The sequence below is a fragment of the Mus musculus genome, chromosome 2 (assembly GCF_000001635.26).
Source record: "Mus musculus strain C57BL/6J chromosome 2, GRCm38.p6 C57BL/6J".
Taxonomy (NCBI): Eukaryota; Metazoa; Chordata; class Mammalia; order Rodentia; family Muridae; genus Mus; species Mus musculus.
The window spans coordinates 121,414,357-121,438,983 of NC_000068.7; the positions used below are offsets into that span (position 1 = coordinate 121,414,357).

The 24,627-nt window shown below is 40.9% G+C and overlaps 2 protein-coding genes across 3 annotated transcripts in view; one reads left to right on the forward strand and one right to left on the reverse strand.

Moving 5' to 3' along the window:
* Catsper2 (cation channel, sperm associated 2) overlaps positions 1-242 on the reverse strand; it is a 22,966-nt gene extending 22,724 nt beyond the window's left edge. The window contains exon 1 of one of the 2 annotated variants that reach the window (XM_006499081.4): positions 94-242. The gene's annotated coding sequence lies outside the window, so the exon portion shown is untranslated. The remainder of the gene's footprint in view (positions 1-93) is intronic. The other variant, XM_030249229.1, reaches the window with a different exon arrangement.
* Positions 1-24,331, forward strand: part of Pdia3 (protein disulfide isomerase associated 3) — a 24,786-nt gene extending 455 nt beyond the window's left edge. The window contains exons 2-13 of the mRNA NM_007952.2: positions 8,093-8,171; positions 10,169-10,286; positions 12,239-12,346; positions 15,098-15,227; positions 17,296-17,412; positions 17,918-18,043; positions 19,161-19,343; positions 19,629-19,737; positions 20,433-20,561; positions 21,565-21,644; positions 22,001-22,058; positions 23,230-24,331. Coding sequence (NP_031978.2) covers positions 8,093-8,171; positions 10,169-10,286; positions 12,239-12,346; positions 15,098-15,227; positions 17,296-17,412; positions 17,918-18,043; positions 19,161-19,343; positions 19,629-19,737; positions 20,433-20,561; positions 21,565-21,644; positions 22,001-22,058; positions 23,230-23,343 — 1,351 coding nt within the window. The 3' untranslated portion in view covers positions 23,344-24,331. The remainder of the gene's footprint in view (positions 1-8,092; positions 8,172-10,168; positions 10,287-12,238; positions 12,347-15,097; positions 15,228-17,295; positions 17,413-17,917; positions 18,044-19,160; positions 19,344-19,628; positions 19,738-20,432; positions 20,562-21,564; positions 21,645-22,000; positions 22,059-23,229) is intronic.
* The last annotated feature ends 296 nt before the right edge of the window (positions 24,332-24,627 follow it).

Sequence of the window (24,627 nt, forward strand, 5' to 3'; positions counted from 1 at the left end):
GGTGGGGGGTGGGGTGAGGACGAGGTAGGGTGGGGACGGGGGCAGATCCGGAAAGCAGAAAGCCTAAACTCCAGGGTAGGGCCACGTCCTTACCTCCGCGTTCTTGCAGCACTTCCTATGTGGAGGGTTCTCCCATCCCCTCCCCCTCCGGTCTATCTTTCAGTATCTAGGTGAGTCAGTGTATGTGTCCCCAGGTCTGCAGACAAGGCTGGCATCCCAAAGCCTTCAGAGAGGAGGCAGAGGTCCTCTTTTAAGTGGTGAGGTTCTGGGGTTTTTTTTTTTTCTCTTTTTGTCTCCACCCCATTAGAGCCATTGGTTTCTAACCAAGGTCACTCTGTAGCTGCAGAAAGATCCTAAGTGCTTTCTTGAGACAGGCCATTAGTTGGTTCATGGCATGGCTTACACTATTTTACATTAAGCTGCAGAGGCCTCTTATTAAAAGAGTAAACCAACAAGAATTATTTCACTAGGACCTATCATAATTTCAGTATTAAATAATTCTAGAAAATGATAACATTCTGGATAAGAAAGTTACCACTGCTTAACCTAAGAAAAGGGTAAGTTCTATCGAGTGGGTGTGACCCCAAATAAAAACTTTGCTTGGGAAGGGAGAGCAAATAGGATTTCTAGTTTTGTCACTTAGAGTAGTGGATAGGATAATTTACCAATTATTTATTACAAGGGCATACAGTTTAGAGGATGTCAATATTTTTTCCCTCCTAGCACAATGACCCTTAATTCAAACCTGTTCAAAAGTATCAGTAAGACAGAGTGTGATAGTTACACTGTAACTTACCTTTGCTTCTGACCCAGTGGGATTGTTAACATCTCTAGCTTCTCTGACTTAGATGGTCACACTCAAAAGTCCTGTAGTGAAGACTGCCTAAAGAGGCAGGAAGCAAATTGTGTTTCAGTTCAGGCTTCTGTGGTTGACAGTCACATTGATTACACATTATAGATAGCATCTATATGTCTCTAGAATTCGTGTTCTCTCCGAATTTATCATAGTTACATAATGGTGCTGTTAACTGAGGGGGTGTCGCTTGGGTCTGGCTTCTTTGTCTGAAGGAGGTCATACAATTGAAGAATTGTGGGCTCTTACACAATTAGAGTTTTTAGTCAAGGCTTTGGAATATGGTTCAGTGCTTGCCTAGCATGTCCAATCCCCATTGAAACACACACACATGAGAACATATATATTCTTAAGAAACAAGTCTCTGTACACTCTAGGCTGACCTCTTCTTACTCTAGCCTCTTTTTTTTTTCTTTTTCTTTTGAGATAGGGTCTCCTATTGCCTAGTTAGCCTTCATTTCATGATCCTTTTATTCTGAATGCCCCAGGCACCTGACTTCAGACTTGTCTTTCTACTAAAAATTGTTGTGCCTGCTTTCCACAAGACTACATATCCCATCGTACATTGAGCGATTTAAGAGTTGCGTGGATTTCTGCTGTGGTGTCTGCTTTTAGTTGGCTGAGAAGATAAAGTCATCTTCCACATTGCCAGTAGGAAAGATTGGTTTTCTGAGGAGGCAGTTTAAAGTGAAGGAAGTCTCCTGTTAGTAATTTCATTATTTCTACATACTCATCTATTTTAACAGTTGTAAAAATTTTTTTAAATTTGTTAGTTTGCTTGTTTTTCTGAGACAAAGTCTTAAGTAGCTCAGGTTGGGCTCGAATTCCTTACCCTTGAGTCTCCCCAAATGCTGAGCGTATAGCCACCACACCAAGCTCTGGAGATTGATTAATTGATTGACTGATTTACTCTTTTCCCTTGCATATAACAGCAGTACCATCCCCTGTTAGCAAATAGAAATTTTTTTTTAAGGATGTGCAACCACTACCCAGTTTTTTTTTTAAGGTTTATTTATATCTAAGTACACTGTAGCTGTCTTCAGACACACCAGAAGAGAGTGCCAGATCTCATTACGGATGGTTGTGAGCCACCATGTGGTTGCTGGATTTGAACTCAGGACCTTCAGTAGAGCAGTCAGTGCTCTTAACCACTGAGCCATCTCTCCAGCGCGCAAATAGAAATTTTTGAGATAGGGTTTTATTGTATAGCTCTGGCTGACCTGGACCTGATCCACCCGCCTCTGCGTACTGAGATTAGAGGTGTGTACCACCACATCAATCGAGAAATGTAATAGTAAAATGGGGACTGGAAAGCTGGCTCAGCAGTTAAGAGCACTGGCTTTTGCAAAGGAAACTGAAGAGTGTGGCCTTTTGGCCTTCCTGGGCACTCGCATTCATGTGCACACACCCATAACTTGAAATAAGTGCTCTAAGTGGTAGGGGTCAAAATGGAGTCTGGAACTTAGTACAGTAGACAAAGAGCTTGGGTACCTCAACCTGGGCTCTAGGTTCCATCTTCATGTAGATCTACCTCTTTAACTTTGTAAGTGAAAGTGAAAGATTTCTTTGCAGGCCACTGTTAAGGTTATGAGGTTTTGTTTTATTTGAAACAAGATTTTATGTACTGGAGGCTGGCCATGGGCTGTCATCCTGTCTTCACCACCTAAATACTTGGATTACAGGTGTGAATTACACTGTTTGCTAACCTGTGTATTTGTAGAGATATGAGTATCTTAATTTCTCTGTGAGAAATAGCGGTGTTTAAATGTTTTAAGTCTTAAACATCTACTTGTGTTGTAGATTTTTATGATACTCTTTTCCCCTGTAGTACTAAGGATCAAGCATATGACTTTAACTTGTGCTTGGCGCTGAGTACTATGCTACCCTCTACAACAGTAACAATAAATAACACTTGTTATGCAGTTCATGGTGCTAGTGATTCTTGCCTTCCCAGGGCTTTAGAATTACAGCTGGGTGACCATTACTGCCTAGGATTTACATTGGATGCTGGAGATTGAAACTCTGGTCCTTAGTGTCTGCAGTACAAGCACTTTACCCAGTGAGCTATGTCTCCAACCTCTAAAATTAATGTTTAATGCTTTTTTTTTTTTTTTCGAGACAGGGTTTCTCTGTGTAGCCTTGGCTGTCTGGACTCACTTTGTAGACCAAGCTGGCCTCGAACTCAGAAATCCACCTGCCCCTGCCTCCCGAATACTGAGATTAAAGGCGTGCGCCACCACGCCCGGCGCTAATTTTTTTTTTTTTAACTTATCTGTTTTGAGACATGGTTTCACTATGTAGCTCTGGCTGTACTGGAACTCACTATGTAGACCAGGCAGGTATTAAACTCACAGGGATTCATCTGCCCCTGTCTCCTGAGTGCTGCAATTAGTGTTCTCCATCACATGTAGCCTAGTGTTTGTTATTGGTTGGTTGGCTGGCTGGTTTTAGTCTATTCTTCTCTGTATCTTAACTTGGATCTCCTTTCTTATTCCCAGTCATCTCTTCAGCATTTGAGATTTCATTCCAACTTTGTCCTATATCTCCATCTTGAATTCATTCTCTTTTTCCTCGCCCTTCCCTTTTCCTCTCTCTCCCTCTCTTTTATCCCTCCCCCCAGGTAAAGGGGTGGTTTATAAGCCTGGTTTGGCCTTAAGCTTATGAGACTGTCTCAAAATGGGCTGGTGAAATGGCTGGTATTATGGGTATGTGCCTTTGGGGATTCTCATCATCAGCCATACATAATTTGTTTTAATGCTCTTTTTTCTTTTTGGAGGCTAGATATCACTGTGTAGACCAGGCTGGCTTCAAACTCAGAGATCCACCTGCCATCACACCTGGTTTTCCCTGACTATTTTTATGTGTATTTATAAAGTGGTCAATTTTTTTCTCTTATTTTTCAGGAGAGGTGAGGTAAAGATGTTAACTTCCGCTTTACTGCTACAATAGAGAAAAAACGGCAACAGCCAGGCTTAGTGTTATGCCTCTTAGCTCAGGGTTTCAGAAGCTGAGGAAAGAAGACTGAAAGTTTGAAAAAGATCCTGCCCCAAGAAAAGATGAAATCAAATTCTTTTGATACTTAAGCATTATCTGCTATGTGAATCTAGATGACTGTTACCTCTCTGTTTCCTTTCAAGTGCTATATGTTGTTAACTGTAATCATAACACGTGTTTCTTGCTTTCATGATTGTCTGAAAACAGACTTGTTATGTATTAGCTCTGCTATTCACCTTACTTGAATAAGCTTTCCTCTCTGAAGCCTTACTTAAAGACGCAAACCAGATAACATAGCCTTAAATGTATGCTTTTTTAACCCTTGGAAACTGGGTTTAAAACACTTAAGAGGGAGAGGAAGAAAAATTGCTATAAGTTCTACGACAGCCAGGGCTACCTAGTGAGAGTATGTCTTGAGCAAGTGAGCTGAACACATGAATCATCGTCAAGTGCCTTCTCTCTCCTTTCAATATAACTCAGCCTAACCAGCTGGAGGGCTACATAGAATGAAGTGTACAAGGTGCTGATTTAATAATAGATACACTAAGCCAAGGGAGAAGGAGTATCATGGCCTGTTGGGCTATATAGTTTCAAGATAGCCTGGAGCTACTGAGTGGGACCCAGTGTTTAAAGGAAAACAAAACAAAACAAAATCTTACCTGAGTTAGAAAACAGGTGGTAGAAAGCTTAGTTTACAGTTAGGTGGTTCACTTGACCATGAGAACTGATCAAAGCATAGGCGGTGTACTTTCCCCAGAGGGCTCAGAGAAACACCTGCTCTTCTATCCAGAATGGCCTAACAGTCCCATGGGTGTACTTCCCGTGCGTTTGGGTGTATGACATGTTCTTGTCAGTATACAGCTAGCACCAGCTGTATATTATCTCCTTAAAGGCCCAGTGGCTTGCAGAGGGATCTCTTTGAGAAGGTTGATGAGTTCTGCCTTCCCCATAGGCAGCGAAACTAGAAAACAGAAGGAAAAAAGACAGGCGAGGTGGTGCAGTTCCCCAAAATTTGGGAGATGGTGGGTGGATCTTTGGCTTCAAAGTATTACTCTGAAAAGTAATCTAGATAAAGAGTTTTAAGAGACTGTCTCAAAAAGCAGGCTGGTGAGATGGCTCAGTGATTAAAAGTGAATGCTGCTTTTGCGAGGACCCCAATTCCATTCCCAGCATGTGTATTTGGTGCTTCACAATTGCCTGTAACTCTAGTTCCAAAGGAGTTACACAAAATTTTAAAAGGAAAAAACAAAACTTCAAAACTGTAAATGTGTATTTTCTCTAGGGTCTTTAGGACACCTGTTGAGAAACTGTCAAAGTTTAAATGAAGAACCAAAGTTTAAATAAAAGAACTACTTTTAGTAGTGCAAAAGAAACAGCATACCCCGGGATTGTTTACATTTATGGGTGTGTCTCAGAGGACAACCTTCCAGAGCCAATTTTCTCTTTGCATCATACTGGAAGCAAACTCTGGCTTAGTGGCAAGTACATTTAACTTACTAAGCCGTCTTGCACGCACAAATAGACATTTATTAAAAATGTTATAGGACCATGCCCAATATGGTTGCTCAAGCCACCCTGAACTGTAGAGTCCAGCTGCAGTCACACAATGAGATGCTGTCTCAGAAGGGAAGAATGTGTAAAAGGACCAAATGATAGACGCCAAATTCAAGATGGAAGAGTATATAAGCAGGAAGGGGTACAGGAAGGTTTCAGCTCCATTGACTTTCGAGACAAAGAGTTTTCTGTGTGGCCCTGGCTGTTCTGGTACTCACTCTAGACCAGGCTGGCCTTGAACTCAGGATATGCCTGTCTCCTGAGTGCTGGGAATAAAAGCATGCACTGCCACCACCCAGCTAACATATCTTTTTCTTTTCTTTTTTTTTTTTTTTTTTAGAATTATTTTTTTTTATTAGGTATTTTCCTCATTTACATTTCCAATGCTGTCCAAAAAGTCCCCAATACACTCCCCTACCCACCCACTCCCACTTTTTGGCCCTGGCGTTCCCCTGTACTGGGGCATATAAAGTTTGCAAGTCCAATGGGCCTCTCTTTCCAGTGATGGCCGACTAGGTCATCTTTTGATGCATATGCAGCTAGAGTCAAGAGCTCTGAGGTACTGGTTAGTTCATATTGTTGTTCCACCTATAGGGTTGCAGATCCCTTTAGCTCCTTGGGTACTTTCTCTAGCTCCTCCATTGGGGGCCCTGTGGTCCATCCAATAGCTGACTGTGAGCATCCACTTCTGTGTTTGCTAGGCCCAGTATCTTTTTCTTAATAAGATATAAAGTAACGGTTCTTCGTTGAATCAGTGACATCCCAGATGCATTCAAAATATGGTTTATATATTTTTAAATGTATTTATTCTACTCTAATACGATACATCCCAACCATAGCCTCCCACCCTCCAGTCCATTCAGTTATCCCCCCACCTCCCTCCCCTTTCCTCGTCCTTTCAGAAGAGTGGGCCTTCAGGGATACTAACCTAACATGGCATAACAAGATGTAGTAAGACTAAGCAGAAGCCTATATCCAGGTTGCTGTTTTTCCCTGTATTCTCCATCTGTCCCTCCCTCCCTCGCCTGACCCCACCTGTTCTCATGCCCATCTGCCCCAGTACACCCACAAAATCTATTTCCCCTTCCCAGGGAGAGCCTGTGGTCCTTCCTAGAGCCCTTCTTGTTACTTAGCTTCTCTCAAGACTGTGGATTATAGTTTGATTGTCCTTTAATTAACAACTAATATCCATTTATTGAATGCATATCATATTTGTCTTTCTGGGTCTGGATTGCCTCACACGGGAACAGCTGAGTAATAATACTCTGTTATATAAACCACATTTGCCTTTTTTTTTTCTTTTATAATATTTACTTATTTAATGTATGTGAGTACATTGTCGCTGTCTTCAGACACACCAGAAGAGGGCATTGGATCCCATTACAGATGGTTGTGAGCCACCATGTGATTGCTGGGAATTGAACTCAGGACCTCTGGAAGAGCAGTCAGTGCTCTTAACTTCTGAGCCATCTCTCCAGCCCCACATTTGCCTTTTTTAAAAAATATTTTATTGCTTTTTTTTTTTTTTCACATGACAGATGTGGGTATGTGCATGCCACAATGCATCAGGGGACCTTTTTTAGGAATCAGATTTTCTTTTGCCCACAGAGATGGGCTCAGGTCATCGGCAAGTACCTTTAATTGCTAGTCAACTCAGTGGTTCCATGATTATATTTGAACTGTTAATAAGATACAGATTCCAATTATTTTAATATAATAAAAATAATTGCCATGTGTGCGCACCTTCTTTTTTTTCCTTTAAATATCCCAGCACTTGTGAGAGGCAGAACCAGGCAGATCTTTGAGCCCAAGACCAGCCCAGTCTGCATAGAGAGTTCCAGGACAGTCAGAACACCCTAACCACTATCTATCTCAAGATAGAGAAACCTATCTTGAAAAAAACGAAAAGGAAAAGAAACACTGAGTTGTTCCTTTGGCCCCAAAAATGCAGATCTATGAGGATTATATTGTAGACTAAACAAAATGGCACTATTCAAAAAGGAATGCCCTGTAATGTCACTATGGCATAGTGTCACATGCTGTCTGTAGCTAAGCATGTTGTTGGCATTGTTATAAACAAGCAAGTTAAGAGCTTGTGAATTCTTGTGAAGAGAATTCATGTATGCATTGAGCATATTAAGCACTCTTAATTTAAAGCTGATGATTAACAGAAGCCAAAGAGAGTGATACTGTGATCACCTGAAGCGCCAGCCTCTCCATTTAGAGAGAGAAGCACACATGAGATGAAGGAAGAGGAGCCTGAGTGGCTGGAGTCTATTCCCTGTGTGTTAATTCATGGGTTAGCGTTCAAAAAGAAATAACAGGTCTAGACTTTAATAATCAGGAAGTGGTGGTGCACACCTTTAATCTCAGCACTTGGGAGGCAGAGGCAGGAGGATCTCTGTAAATTCCAGGACAGGCTACAGATTAAAACCCTGCCTCAAAAAAACAAAACAAACAAGTCATGACTCAAATATCAGAAGTCTCAGGTATAATTTGGTAGTAGAATAATTGATATAGCATCCTACAGTCAGTGCAATAGAGGTGGAAAAGGGTGATCACAGCCTGGACTATGTAACAAGACCCTGTCTTTAGAAAAAAGAAAAAGGTATATGGTAGTATGATATGAGAATCAAAATATCAGTAAGTTTGTGTTGAACTAAGAATCTGGCTTTTTTTTTTTTAACATAGGTGTGGACATTGCAAGAGGCTTGCCCCTGAGTATGAAGCTGCAGCAACCAGATTAAAAGGAATAGTCCCATTAGCAAAGGTGAGCATCGGTGTGTTCACGAGGAAGAAATATGGAATATATTTTACTACATGTTTATGTGGGTAGGTGTGCATGGACCAATGTGAGTCCTTAGGCTTAGCAGTAAGCCCCTTTACATGCTTAGCCATCTTACTGGCCCAAGTACTTAAAGTATATAAAACCAGTATGGGGGCAAGGGGACTTGAGAGATGGATCATTGGTTAAAAGCACTTGGCTGTTCTTAGAGAGGATGGTGAATTCATTTCCCAGTACTTACTTGGTGTCTCAAAATCATTCTTAATTCCAGTTCCAGGGGACAGATGCCCTCTCTGACCTCTACAGGCACTGCATGCACCTACTACATATACATGCAGACAAAACATTTATACCATAAATAAATAAATAAATAAATAAATAAATAAATAAACAAATAAATAAAGTAAATAATAATAGAGCATGGTGAATAAGAACCAAGGGGCAAACAAAGACAACAGAGGTACAGCTTTAAGGATGAAGAAAGACAGCTACAGTGTACTTACATATAATAAATCTTTTTTAAAAAAAGGATGAGAAGGAAAATAATTACTGAGTTCTGTAATCTACCCTGATAATGGCCAGTGATGAGATCTGGGAAAAAAGAGGTCGGATATTAACCAAATGGTTAATTGTAAGGCTGGTATTTGTTTTCATAGTGTTTTAAGAGTCAGCTGAGGTAGTGGCCCATCATGCCAGCATTTGGAGGTAAAGGCAAGATTAGAAGTTCAAGACCAGCCTGAGCTACCTGAGACCTTGTCTCACAAAGAGAAACAGGCAAAGATAGTAATGTCTAATAAACTTGGCATTCCATAACATTCGTTGCCCAAACTCTTCCAGTCTAAAGGGCATTTCTCTGCTAACTTCAGATAAGTACTTTGTATCTTAGAACTTTTTAAATATTAATTCTAATGTAGTTAAGCAACTTGCCATAGCAAAAACAAATCATTTTGTAATTTTTTGTTTCATGTGACTGTGGGCATGAAAATAGCACAAAGCTATTCAGACGATTGGCTGTACACTGTCTAAACCTCACTCTACCCACCTTAGGACATAAGGATCAAACCTCAGAACCCTATAAGGTTAATGCATTTCCTGTGGTTTTAAACCAAGTGTTTGCTTTTATGTAACAAATATTGATGCATTTACCAATAAACTAATTATTTGCAAAATCAAGTTATATCCTATCCCAGCTAAAGGGTGGATGGATATACTAAGTACATACCTTCAGTAATGATTGTTACCAAGCAAGTTGTTGTCAGGACTGAGAGTGTACCCTAGTGGTAGAGTAGTGGGTTTGATGTGTACCATGAAACAGGGGTGGGTGAGTGTACTGGCTAGTGTTGTGTCAGCTTGACACAGGCTGGAGTTATCACAGAGAAAGAAGCTTCAGTGGGGGAAATGCCTCCATTCTCAGCTGTGAGGCATTTTCTTAATTAGTCATCAAGGGGGAAAGGCCCCTTTTGAGTGGTGCCATCTCTGGGCTGGTAGTCTTGGGTTCTATAAGAGAGCAGGCTGAGCAAGCCAGGGGAAGCAAGCCAGTAAAGAACATCCCTCCATGGCCTTTGCATCAGCTTCTGCTTCCTGACCTGTTTGAGTTCCAGTCCTGACTTCCTTGGTGATGAACAACAGTATGGAAGTGTAAGCTGAGTAAACCCTTTCCTCCCCAACTTGCTTCTTAGTCATGATGCTTGTGCAGAAATAGAAGCCCTGACTAAAACAGGGAGCATTATTGAAATAATGTAAAGGAATAGTAGTTTTAGAATTTTTATATAAAGTCAAGGAATGTAAAATGTAAAGCACCTCTTGGGCAGTCATAATCTAGTTACCACCCAAACATCTTTAAGGTCCAATGACCTGTACTGTAGTACACATGCCAAGAAGTACTGATCCACTATGGGGATACCAGTCTTAATATTTGGGACTATTAGAAGAACTTGCAGCAGGTACTTAGATAACAAAATAACTCTTGTTCTAATCTTTAGGTGGATTGCACTGCCAACACAAACACCTGTAATAAGTATGGGGTCAGTGGCTACCCAACTCTTAAGATCTTTAGAGATGGTGAAGAAGCGGGTGCTTATGATGGGCCTAGGACTGCTGGTAAGGATCCTGGATTTCATCTGACCTAGGCTAGGCTTAACTTTCTTTTCATATTTATGAGACAGGGTCTTACTGTGGAGCTCTGGCTGTCCTGGAACTTACTGTGTAGACCAGGATGACCTGGAATTTGCAGAGATCAGCTTGCCTCTGCATTCCAAGTGCTGAAATTAAAGCTGTGTACCATTTCCACACAGTTTAGACTTAAATTTCTTTCTCTCTTTCTTTCTTTTTTTGTTTTGTTTTTCTGAGACAGGGTTTCTCTGTGTAGCCCTGGCTGTCCTGGAACTCACTCTGTAAACCAGGCTGGTCTCAAACTCAGAAATCCACCTGCCTCTGCCTCCCTAGTGCTGGGAATAAAGGCATGAGTCACCACTGCCCAGCCTAGGCTTAAATTTCTAATCCTCCTGCCTCTATTTTACATAACATTTTAGAGGTAAACTTGTTAGGTAACAAAAAGCTTTTTTGAAGTAGTATAGAAAATACTTGAACTTCAAATACAAGCTCAGCCAAACATGTTTCATTTGATAATCATTATCAATTTTATCTACTGTATGTTAGATACTCTGGATAGTAGGTGTTGGTGTTCATAAATAAAGCACTGGTCCTGCATTTCTGGAGTTTGTTTTCTGTCTGATAGAAGGAGGGAGGCAATTATTATATACATGTTACCTACATCTCATGAAAACAGCTTAACAGGTATAAATTCCTGTATTTTTTTGACTATGGATTTACTTTTAGAAAGTTACCCTGAAGATGTATTGTGCAAATTTACCTGCAGACAATCTTTTGAAAAAGCAAAAGACTAGAAATAAATGTCTCAGTTGTCATTGGTTAAATAAATCACTGTATATAAATCCAAAAACGAGTCTGCAGCTGTAATAAATGATTGAAAGGCTGTCAGGGTGGCTCAGTGGGTAAAGGCACCTACTGCTAAATGTAATAATTCCCAGAACAGCCGGGCAGTGGGGGCACACGCCTTTAATCCCAGCACTCGGGAGGCAGAGGCAGGCGGATTTCTGAGTTCAAGGCCAGCCTGGTCTACAGAGTGAGTTCCAGGACAGCCAGGGCTATACAGAGAAACCCTGTCTCGAAAAACCAAAAAAATAAATAATAATAATAATCCCCAGATCCCACTTGGAAGGAGGAAAGAACTAAGTTCTGCAGGTTTCCTTTTGACTTGGACAAAGTATTGTCATACTTCACACACAATAAAGTTTCCTTTTTAAAAGTGGGGTGGGAGTGGGAGAGTAGAGATGTCATCGCTCATTATTTGAGGTATGGATTACTTCTGTGTATTATACTTTGTTAATATGCCATGTTGAATAACCAAAACCACTTGAATTGGGCATAGTAGTGCATCCTTGTAACCCTGGCACTTGGAAAGATGGAGGGGGTGTGGGGAGGCAGATACTACCACCCTGAAAAAGAAAGAGAGAGGGGGTTGGTTTGTTTGTTTGAAGTATATAGTACCATGTTAAGATAAAAGGATGTGGTATTTTCTCTCTCTCTCTCTCTCTCTCTCTCCCTCTCTCTCTCTCTCTCTCTGTATTTTAGAAAGATACACTGATTACTACTTAGCCGTTTTGGCTACAATAAGTAGAAAGATATACAAATGGAAGTTGAACTTTCATGTATAGGAAAGAAACTGGGTTTTTGGGGTTTTTTTGTTTGTTTTTTGGTTTTTTGGTTTTTCGAGACAGGGTTTCTCTGTATAGCCCTGGCTGTCCTGGAACTCACTCTGTAGACTAGGCTGGCCTTGAACTCAGAAATCCACCTGCCTCTGCCTCCCGAGTGCTGGGATTAAAGGTGTGTGCCACCATGCCCAATGAAACTGGGTATTTTGAGGACAGGAAATGGAAGAAACCTTAATTGAAAACATGTTGTTTTACCTTTTGAATTATTCTAATCCTCAAAAAATTGTTTATGTGTTAATATAACTTTTATCTTCTAAGATGGAATTGTCAGCCACTTGAAGAAACAAGCAGGACCAGCTTCAGTTCCTCTCAGGACTGAGGAAGAATTTAAGAAGTTCATTAGTGATAAAGATGCCTCAGTGGTGGGTAAGTAGCAGGTGTTTGTCTATGCCATAGAATTGATTGGATTAAAAAAAAGAATTGATTGGATTTTTTGTAAAGCCACAAAGTTAAAGCACCTTAGGCAAACGAACTTAAATGATACTGACAAAGCTGAGTCAGCATGCTACAACAGGGAAAGAGGATGGTATCTTGTATGGGTTTATATTCTTATAAATATAAGGGTTTAAAATCACTTAAGAGTCCAGAATAGGGGCTGGTGAGATGGCTCAGTGGGTAAGAGCACCCGACTGCTCTTCCAAAGGTCAGGAGTTCAAATCCCAGCAACCACATGGTGGCTCACAACCATCTGTAACAAGATCTGACGCCCTCTTCTGGAGTGTCTGAAGACAGCTACAGTGTACTTACATATAATAAATAAATAAATCTTTAAAAAAAAAAAAAGAGTCCAGAATAGTAGCCGGGCATGGTGGCGCACGTCTTTAATCCCAGCATTCGGGAGGCAGAGGCAGGCGGATTTCTTAGTTCGAGGCCAGCCTGGTCTACAAAGTGAGTGCCAGGACAGCCAGGGCTATACTGAGAAACCCTGTCTCGAAAAACCCAAAAAAAAAAAAAGAGTCCAGAATAGCAATGTTAGCTTACCCTCTGCCCCCAGCCCACAGTGCTGACAATTTAACCTGTCTCCTCACTCCTGCCAGGTAATTGCTCTACCATAGAGCTGTGTTCTTGCTCTGTCCCTTCCTTAATTCAGAGAGCTAAAGACAGTGTGTAGTTAACTGATAATAAGGCTTAAGGCAAGAGAATACAAATTAAATAGTCAACTCCTGTGTCTATTATCAACTTTTATAGCTATCTTTGTGGTTGTATTGGTCAAATTTCTGTAGCTATAAATACATGAGGCTGGATCATATGCAAAGAAAAGAGATTTGCCTTAAAATTGAATGTTCAAAAAAAGACAATGGTAATTTTAAGTTCTGGTGCAGGTCTCTTTGGTTGCATCTCATAGAAGGAATGCATGCAACAAGGAAAGATTTATTTGATTGTGGGCGGGAAGCCAGAGAGCAAGGAGGTGCCAGGCTTACTACCATACCCAAATGAATTAAATTCTGTGTGTGTGTGTGTGTGTGTGTATAATATACACTGAGGTTAAAACCTTGGCCTCAGCTGGTTTGTGGGAGGCAGAGCCAGGTGGATCTCTGAGTTCCAGGACAGCCAGATCTACACAGAAAAACCCTGTCTCAGGAAACAAAATACCTTAGCCTCCGGTGGGTGTGGTGGCACACATCTTTAACCCTAGCTTTTGGGAGAAGACAACAGGCAACTCTTGTTTTAGGCAGGAGTACATAGCAAAAGCAGACCTTTTACCCTCTCTAAAAAAAAAAAAAAGAAAAAAAAAAAAAACCCAAACACTTAAATATAAACCCTATAGCTGATGTTTGAATTTGATAGTCTTCTACGTTAAAGCGGTTTCTCTGGGCCTGGAGAGATGGCTCAGCCATTAAGACTGCTCTTCCAGAGGTCCTGAGTTCTATTCCCAGAAACCACATATTGGCTCACAACCATCTGTAATGGGGTCTGGTGCCCTCTTCTGGTGTGTCTGAAGAGAGCAATGGTGGTGTACTCATGCATAAAATAAATAAATCTTTTTTTTTTTTTAAGCTGATTCTCTGTAATAGATATTTTACCATTTAAATTTGACTTATCTGGGTTTAACAAATTCTTTGTTACCCTGTGTGCTTGAAAGATGGTGTAGTGCTTAAAAGTATTTACTGCTTTAGGTGCCTGACAGACACCTACCTGTAACTGTAGCTTCAGGGGTACTGATGTCCATTTGGCTCTCTTAAGTACTTGCCAAAACAAGTCATTCACTCACACAAAAATAAATATTTTCTTTCTTAATAATTAACCATAAGGAGCCTTTTTATTCATCTGTTTAACTTGTACGAGTGTTTTGTTTCCATGTATGTGCATGTACCACATGTATGCCTGAGCCCAAAGAAGAAGGCATAGGATCCTCTGGAACTAAAGTTATAGGTGGCTTAAAATTTTATTTTGTTTTATATGTGTATGGATGTTTTTCCTACATATATGTGTCTCATCTTCTGGAGCTAGGACAGTTTTGAGCTGCCATATTATGAGTATGGGAACTGAACCCAGAATAACCCTGAGCCAGCTCTCCAGCCCCCTTTGCCATGTTGTTTAAATTTTTTTTGGTTTTTCGAGATAGTTTCTCTGTGTAGCCCTGGCTGTCCTGGAACTCACTCTGTAGACCAGGCTGGCCTTGAACTGAGAAATTCGCCTGCCTCCCAAGTACTGGGATTAAAGGCATGCGCCACCGCACCCGGCATTTTTTAAATCTTTTTTTATTTGTTTTTTTGATTTCTCGAGACAGGGTTTCTCTATATAGCCCGGACCTCGAACTCAGAAATCTGCCTGCCTCTGCCTCCCAAGTGCTGGGATCAAAGGCATGCGCCACCACCGCCCGGCTGTTTAAATCTTTTAATACCCTAAATATTTCCTGAAATTTAAGGTGTGAGGCAGTTTCCCAGATCTGTTTTGGAGAAGTAGAGGAAAGACTTCTGGTTCTACCAGACCTCTCCCTTAACTTTCTCTAGAGGGTAGAGGGGGAGTATTGTGTCATTTATCAAAGCCTCATCTTAGCCTGAATTACATTGTTTATCCATGATAGACTGAAGGCTTTGAAAACTAAAAGAATAAGTCTTGAATAATGTAAGTCACGGCATTGATTATTCCTTGTGTTTGACATTTTCTATGCAGGTTTTTTCAGGGATTTATTCAGTGATGGGCACTCTGAATTCCTAAAAGCAGCCAGCAACTTGAGAGATAACTACCGATTTGCACACACCAACATTGAGTCTCTGGTGAAGGAGTACGATGATAATGGAGAGTAAGTGACCGAATAGAAGCATCTAACAAAAGCAAATATGTATAGAAAGATAAATGCTGTGTTATGCATTTGCTATAAAAATATATAAAGTGAGGGTGTTTTTACCTTTTTTGTGAGCTGAGTAGTATTTAGAAAGGGCTCTAGGGGCTGGAGAGATGGCACAGTGGTTACTGCTCTTGCACTTTTGTACCAGAATTTAGTTTCAAGCACCCACATCATGCAGCTCACAACTACGGATAATGATCCCAGGGGTTCTGGCACATTTTTCTGGCTTGTGTGGGGCATGTCACAAGAAAAGGCTTCATAGACAGAGATGGTTGACCTTATTTTGAGAAAAGATCTTGCTGTGTAGATCAGGCTGGACTTGAACTTTCAGCAGTCCTATCTCTGGACAATGCCCAGTAAGGAGGTGATTCTTAGTAGAAGAGCTCTTGCAGGTAGAGTATGGCAGTTAAACTGAGGATTTGTTCTAGATCAGAGCTCATCAGTAAAGTGTTGCTGTGCACCAATATAAAAAGCATGTAGGCATATACTTGCTTTGTTTTATTTATTTACTTAATAATTTGTGTGTGGGGGAGTAGGGTTTCTCTGTGTAGCCCTGGCTGTCCTGGAACTCACTCTATAAACCAAACTGGTCTCGAAGTCAGAGGTCTGCCTGCCTCTGCCTCCTGAGTGCTAGGATTAAAGGTGTGAGCCACAAAACAACAATATAGGAAAAGCATTTACTATCAACTGTGGTGCAAGGAACGTTTGGCAACACAACTTTCTCTCCAACACTAAGCTGGTTTACCACCTTAACTTTGAGTGTAATCACTGGGTATTAAGGATTTAATAAATCTTATGTTGAAATTAAAGAGCCCATGCTTCTAATGTTAGTTTTGTTTTGTTTAAAAGGGAGTTAAGAGTAGATAATGAATTTCTTTTTTTTTTTTTAAGGCTTTTTAGTATTATTACTATTAGTGTGTATGTGTGTGTGTTTGTGTTTACCTGTATGTGTCTCTGTGTGCCACATGTATGCCTAGTGTTCAGGGAAGTGGTGAGATTCTCTATGGGTGCTGGAAATTGAACCTGGATCCTTTGCCAATAACAAATGCTCTTAGCCACCAAGCCAAGTCTCCAGCCTCCATATTTCTAATTTTTGTTTATCTTTAATTTTGTTTTTTATTGTTTTTGTTTTGTTTTTCGAGACAGAATTTCTCACTGTAACAGAGTCCTGGCTATTTTAGACTCCCTTTGTAGACCAGGCCTCCCCTGAGATCTCTACAGAGCTGCACTGCTTCTGCCTGCAGAGTGCTGCCACCACGCCTAGCAGCAGCTGTATAGCCACCCTAGAATTTAGCTTTCAGCCTCTGCTGATCTTGCCTCCCAAATATTGCAATTACAAGTGTCTAAGACCACCTGGGTCTAACTTCCAGATCTTAAAAAACAGGATGAAACCAGTTCCATTTTACCCTGGTTATAGGTGATAATATATGATGCCCTTGTCTAACCTCTGTATGGGTCAGGCATACAGGTAGCATACAGAGACTGCTGGGTTGTTTTTTTTTAAATGCGTGCAGAGCCCTCAGAAGTCAGAGTTCCCTGAAACTGGCATTAGATTGTTATTAGCCTCCTGGAATCCAGAACTATTAACTAGTGAGCCATCTCTCTAGTCATACATTTATTTGTTTATTAAAAAAGATAGTTTGAACTTTTTATATTATCTCTGTTTTGGTACCAGGAATTGAACCTAAGGTAGGCAAGCACTCTGAACTACATCAGAATGTTTTAAACTAAATCTCTTTATAGTGATCTTGCTGCCTCTACCTCCCAAGTGCAGAAATAACAGGTGTGTAACAATGCCTGTCTTGTCTTGAGTTTGTGTTTTTTGATACAGGGTCTCCTATGTTGCTCTCTCTGGCTGATTTGTAGATCAGGCTGGCCCCGACTTCATAGAGGTCCACTTCGCCTCTGTTCTCTGACTGCTGAGGTTAAAGATGTCTGGCTCCTCCCGTGCTTTAAGAGAAATATGAGAGACAATTCTGCTACTTGTTGCTAAAGCACTTTTTGGTTTTTCTTCTATTTTAAGGGGGATCACTATATTCCGTCCATTACATCTTGCTAACAAGTTTGAAGACAAAACTGTGGCATATACTGAAAAGAAAATGACCAGTGGCAAGATCAAGAAATTTATTCAGGATAGCATGTGAGTATCCCTGGTCTGGGATTTCTTTCCTTTTGATTGTTTACTTCAGCTACTCATCAATCTATGTTTTGGATTAAATAAAACCCATACAAGAGGTTATGATTTTACAACATAATATTAAACCTATAATGTGTGGACCCATTACATCTTATAAAGCTATAATGTGGGCTGGAGAGATGGCTCAGTGGATAAGAGTGATGACTGCTCTTCTGAAGGTCCCAGCAGCCACATGGTGGCTCACATCCACCCATCCACCTGTAATGATATCTGACGCCCTCTTCTGGTGCATCTGAAGACAACTACAGTGTACTTATTTATAATAATAAATAAATCTTTAAAATAAAAATAAAGCTATAATGTGTGGACCCATTACCTCTTACAGTGGTCCTGTATGTTGCAGTACTTGCATTGTGTTGATAATGACTTCCTCTTATAGATGTTATCACATTAATAATTCCAGAATACAGCTAGAAAATAACAAAGCTAATGGATGACTCTATTTCAGTTTTGGTCTCTGTCCTCATATGACGGAAGATAATAAAGATTTGATACAAGGCAAGGACTTACTCACCGCTTACTATGATGTGGACTATGAAAAGAATGCTAAAGGTTCTAACTACTGGAGAAACAGGTAATTAAAAAAAACAACAACCTGTGTTTTCTTTTGTGCAGACACGTTTACCTGTTATTAACAGTTGTAACTATCTTATCTTGTAACCCTGGGGTATAGGATTGAATGGAAATGGAAAGGTGATGTGGCTTGTGGTTGGTACAGTGGTTATCTGTATGCACAAAAGCCCTGGGTTTGTTTCCCAAGCACCAAGTGTGTACATGCATACACGGCCCATGTACCCATGTATAGACCAAAAGACAAATTGCCTGTTGTTAGTTCTTCTACCTTGTGAGTCCTTGGAGTCAGACTCTGGGTTGTCAGGCTGAGTCATCTCACCAGCCATGGTACCACATTTAAAACAAAAACTGGGTGTGCTGGCACGGGGCTGTGACCCAAGCATTGAGAGGTAAGGAAGGACAACCAGAAGTTATCCATGCTGCATACTGAATTTGTGGCTAATCTGGACTGCATAAGAGTCTGTCTTTAAAAGAAGTTGGGGGTGGAGGGTAGAAGGGAACACATAGCTCCAGAAACTGCATTTAAAGTCTAAGAACAAGTAACATACACTATTCACAGAATCTTCTGGGCGTGAATTTTGTGCTCTTCCTTGTACTGCAGACTCTAATGAAAGGTGTAAACCGTGTAAGCGCTTAAACCGTTGTACCCACTTGCTTACCAGTTCTCTGGGTGCGTTTTACCCTTACTAATAAATGTTCTTTTCAGGTTAGTTTTTATGCTTGTAAGGAACGTTACAGTTAAGTAGTAGAGGAAAATTCCTATCAAATGGATTAGGTTCCACCACACTTCAGAATGAAGCTCACTAAGCCACTCAATTGAGACGTAATTGGTACCTGATGTTATAAATGCAGGCCAATTCCAGAAGGCTGAGTAGATTGAAGAACTCTTTGCTTTCTAGCTTCCTGCTTCTTGAGTTCAAAGACTTAGCCTAGCCTGGTGATACAGGCCTTTAATCTTAGCACTATGTAAGTTTAATGCCAGCCTGGTCTACACAGTGAGCTCCAAGACAGTTAGGACTACATGGAGAGATTGGGTCTCTTAATTTTAAAAAAGGCAGGGGAAGGGGGCTTTGTCACACTGTTATGATACAAATATTCTTCGTATTTATTTCTCACAGGGTCATGATGGTGGCAAAGAAATTCCTTGATGCTGGACACAAACTCAACTTTGCTGTAGCTAGCCGTAAAACCTTTAGCCATGAACTGTCAGATTTTGGCTTAGAAAGCACTACTGGAGAGGTTCCTGTTGTGGCTATCAGAACTGCTAAAGGAGAGAAGTTTGTCATGCAGGAGGAGTTCTCGTAAGTGCTGCTCAGTGCTGGCTCAGCCATTGGGTGGGGAGAGAGAGCCTTCCAGGCAAGACCTGTGATTATCATTTTTCTCAGTTTAGGTACTTTGAAAGATTAATGACTGACTTTTGCAGACTAACAGAGGGGTTGCAGCTTGGAATTCTTAATTACTTTATTAGAAACAGTGGGTAGAGGCTGGGCCTAGTGATATGCTCTTATAATCCCAGCATGCACTTGGATGGTGGAACAGGAGAAAAGGATCGAGAGTTCCAGTCAGATTCTGTCTTTCCTTTGCAGGCGAGATGGCAAGGCTCTTGAACAGTTCCTGCAAGAATACTTTGATGGCAACTTGAAGAGATACCTGAAGTCTGAACCCATCCCAGAGTCCAACGAAGGGCCTGTCAAGGTGTGTTGACATCTCACTACCTGTATCTCTACCTAAATCCTAACTGATACACCGATACAAAAACCATATTGACTTTTGTTTGTCTCTAATGCTGGAACTCAAACCTATATTAAACCTCACTGAGCTACATCCCCAGCAAAGCAAGCCCTTACAGACAGGTCCAGTAGGTGGCTCAGTGGGGAAAGCACTTGTTGCAAAAACCTAAAGACCCATTAGATCATCTTGATCCCGTGTAACAATGGAAGGAGAGAATAAACTATAAAGCCTCCACATTTATGCATATATACACACACAAGTAATTGGGGGGGGGGGTGTTTCGAGACAGGGTTTCTCCATATAGCCCTGGCTGTCCTGGAACTCACTTTGTAGACCAGGCTGGCCTCGAACTCAGAAATCTGCCTGCCTCTACCTCCTGGGTACTGGGATTAAAGGCGTGCGCCACCACGCCCAGCTTACACACAAGTAATTTTTAAAGAAGAAAGGAAAGCACTGGGTAGCATTTGGTTTTTTATCTCCTCTGACTGCTGAACATAGTTTGACAGGAATAGCTGTGAGGGTAAGTTGGATCAAGGGAAATAACAACGTGTTGAGGAATGTTGTGATACAAGTTGAGGTGATTTCAGTCCAGAACAGTTAGAGCTTGTGGGTTTATTTTCCAGCTTCCTTGTGACTAGTGAGTCTCCTGTGTTTTCTAGGTTGTGGTAGCAGAGAATTTTGATGACATAGTGAATGAAGAAGATAAGGACGTGCTGATTGAATTTTACGCCCCTTGGTGTGGCCACTGTAAGAATCTGGAACCCAAGTATAAAGAGCTGGGAGAAAAAGTAAGTCTAAATCCTCTTCTGAATATGAGTTTGAGCTGGAAGTTTATATACATATTAAGGGTAGACTTCATTAGTTACTATACTGTTATTTTTTTCCCCAACTATTGTTTACACACTTGGTCTTGACTGCCCCCTAGTGTCTATAGCATACAGAGATGTTCACAGAGACCAGCTAAACACATACCAGGCTCATTCTACTTCATGGTTACAAATATCTGGGATCTTCTGAATTTTGGTGATGGCTTATGAATTCATAAGCCATCATTTTAAAATGCTTGGGAGTTTTGCACTTATAATCCAAGCCAGTTTTTTGTTTTTGTTTTTTTGTTTTGTTTTGTTTTGTTTTTTGTTTTTCGAGACAGAGTTTCTCTGTATAGCCCTGGCTGTCCTGGAACTCACTCTGTAGACCAGGCTGGCCTCGAACTCAGAGATCCACCTGCCTCTGCCTCCCCAGTGCTGGGATCAAAGGCGTGCGCCACCACACCCGGCTCAAGCCAGGTAATTTTAAAGGTGGCTATGTGTAGTCTTTGTATTTTGTTTTGAGATGGTGTCTTAGTGTATAGTCAAGAGCAGCCTGAGTATATACTCAGTCTCCCACGTGGAGGACTGACCCTGGCCTTATATATAGTCTTATATAGGAGTCAGTATAGAAGAGAGAAGCTAGGAGGTTAGGAACTAAGTCTATGCTCTTCTCATTTAGGCAAAACCCTTAAATAAAACTTACACAGGTAAAGTCCTAAGTCAGCAAGTACCTGTTAGTGAAAGCTTTACCAGGTTGGTTTCTAACTCTGAAATCTGTCTGATTTTGCTTCTGAAGAGTTAGGATAAAGGCATGGGCCACTAGATCTAGGTCGGTAGTAAATACTTTGGCTAGCCTAGAACTTGTGACAGTCCAGCTTCTGTTTCCAAGTGTAGTAGTCAGAGCATGTTCTCAGGCATGTTTATTTGTGGTAGAGTTTCATGCGATGATAATAAGTTGTTGTTGACTTTTTTTTATTAATAGCTCAGCAAAGATCCAAATATTGTCATAGCCAAGATGGATGCCACAGCCAATGATGTGCCTTCTCCATATGAAGTCAAGGGGTAAGTTGATTAGAGGGGCGGGGGCAAGGGGGGTTGAGATGGAGTCTATTTTGTTGCTTAGGCTGGCCTCAAACTTTTGGATTCAGACTAACTTAGCCTCAGCCACTTGAGTAGCCTCCAAGAAACTATTTCCTTATTGAGCATAGTTTGAGAATGAATTACTTAGATTTCTGTAATGAGTGATCCCAAAATTACTCAAATTTCTCATAATTTGAGCATAATGTAGATACTCAAGGAAAGTAACATCTGATCATATTAGAAACCAGAAAGAAAAAAAATGATTCTATAACACTATTAGGCAGTATATGTTAGTAATGCTTGAAGATCCAACTGTGGGCTCTTTTCCTTTTTTCTAGTTTTCCTACCATCTACTTCTCACCAGCCAACAAGAAGCTAACTCCAAAGAAGTATGAAGTAAGTGTGTTGTCCTGTGTCCCCAAAGTACACACAGATACATGTATGCACACATCATATTGATGCTGGGGGAGTGGGGGTCTTTTCCTCCTTCCTTCTCCCTCCTTTTTTTTTTTTTTTTTTTTTTTTAAGATTTATTATTGGGCTGGTGAGATGGCTCAGTGGGTAAGAGCACCTGACTGCTCTCCGAAGGTCTGAAGTTCAAATCCCAGCAACCACATGGTGGCTCACAACCATCTGTAACAAGATCTGACTCCCTCTTCTGGAGTGTCTGAAGACAGCTACAGTGTACTTACATATAATAAATAAATAAATCTTTAAAAAAAAAAAAAGATTTATTATTATACATAAGTACACTGTAGCTGACTTCAGACACACCAGAAGAGGGCATCAGATCTCTACCTTGTGGTTGCTGGGATTTGAACTCAGGACATTCAGAAGAGTAGTTAGTGCTCTTACCTGCTGAGCCATCTCACCAGCCCTTTTTTTTTTCTTTTTCTTTTTTTGGTTTTGGTTTTGGTTTTTCAAGACAGGGTTTCTCTGAGTAGCCTGGCCATCCTGAAATTCACTCTGTAGACCAACCAGGCTGGCCTGGAACTCAGAAATCCGCCTGCCTCTGCCTCCCAAGTGCTGGGATTAAAGGCATGCGCCACCACACCCGGCTATCCCTCCTCCTTTCTTTTTTTTATTTTTGTTTTGTTTTGGTTTGGTTTGGTTTGGTTTTTTGAGACAGGGTTTCTCTGTGTATCCCTGGCTGTCCTGGAACTCACTTTGTAGACCAGTCTGGCCTCGAACTCAGAAATCCACCTGCCTCTGCCTCCCGAGTGCTGGGATTAAAGGCGTGCGCCACCACACCCAGCCCTCCTCCTTACTTGTTCATGTTTTTTATATGCATTGGTGTTTTGTCTGTGAGGGTTCAGATTCCCTGGACCTAGAGTTACAGACAGTTGTGAGCCACCATGTACATTGTAGGGATTAGACCTGGGTCCTGTGGAAGAGCTTAAGACTACTTCATTTATTACAGTGGATATGTGTGTGAAAGTCAGGTGACAGCTTTGAGGAGTCAGTTTTCTCCTACTATTTGGGATCTCAGGATCAAATTCTACTGAGCCATCTTATTGGCCCTTAACTGGTATTCTACAGAAAGTTAAAATAACTTTTCTTTTTTCAGGGTGGCCGTGAATTAAATGATTTTATTAGCTATCTACAACGAGAAGCTACAAACCCCCCTATAATTCAAGAAGAAAAACCTAAGAAGAAGAAGAAGGCACAAGAGGACCTCTAAAGCAACAGCCAAATGCACCACTTTATAAAAGGACTCTTACACCAGAGAAGGCAAAACCAGAGAGGACAGAATGGATATACTCTGAATCCTGTTAAATTTTCTCTAAACTGTTTCTTAGCTGCACTGTTTGAAAATACAAGGACCAGTTTATGTTTGTGGTTTTGGGAGAAAATTATTTGTGTTGGGAAGAATGTTGTGGGGGTGGGGGGAATTGAGTTGGGGGGTTATTTTCTAATTTTTTTTGTACATTTGGAACAGTGACAATAAATGTGCCCCCTTTATACTGTCGTTTTTTTCCCCTCATGGGATGGAGAATCAGGGTCTCTAAACTGTAATACAGTAATAGATAGAAGTGTTTGAGCTATGCTGTTCAATGCTGTAGCTAAACCAGATATGTTATCTCCTATAATCGCAACACTTGGGAGGTGCAGGCAAGAGATCTCAAGTTCAAGATCTTCCATGGCTACATAGCAGGTTTTGAGGCTAGCATCTTAAACAGGTTTGATCTTTCAAAAACAAAGAAAACCAGCTATGCTGATTCCTGTAACTTGAGACTGAATAGGTCCAGTTACCATCTCCAAATTGTATAATTTATTAGTTTCTTTCTGTAGCTCAAGCTGTCCTTGAACTTGTGATGGTCTCCCTCCCTGGCCCTGAGATACTGAGATGACAGTTGTTTCTAGCCTCATTCATGTCCTAAAGGTGAATGCTTACTCTTGCCACACAGCCAAGCTTTCTGCATGTGCATGCCTCCTGAGGATGGTTCTCTGCCCAGAAATGCCCTGTGTGAGTGACAGCAGTTTGGGGTTCCATCCAATTTTAGGAATTATTGAAACTGCTGGGTGCAGCTCTCCCCAAATCATTGGGTGTAGCCATTTACTTCCCTCCAGTGAACAGGGAAACAGTATCAATCGCTGGCAAGAACAAGAACCCACAGAGATGTTTTCTTTTGAATGGATTAAAGTATTGCCCTCCTTTTATAGCTAAATCAGAATCTTGTCCATAATTGTAGCTTTCAACCCTGGGTAATTCCAGATCTATCTAGGTGACCCTAAACACACAAAGTGAAACATCTGACTATAATCCATTGTTTTTTTTTGGTAAAGCCTGATAACAAAATAGAGATCTGGATCATAATACTTTAGAAACATGTTGTGAGTGGGGGGAAGGTAGTTTTGCTTAGTGGTAGTGCATGAGCCTAGCAAAGATGACTCTAGTTCATAACACTTGTCTGGAACAGGGGGATCTAGTCTTCCAGAGAGTCTCAAAGGTAGTTCAGGTAGA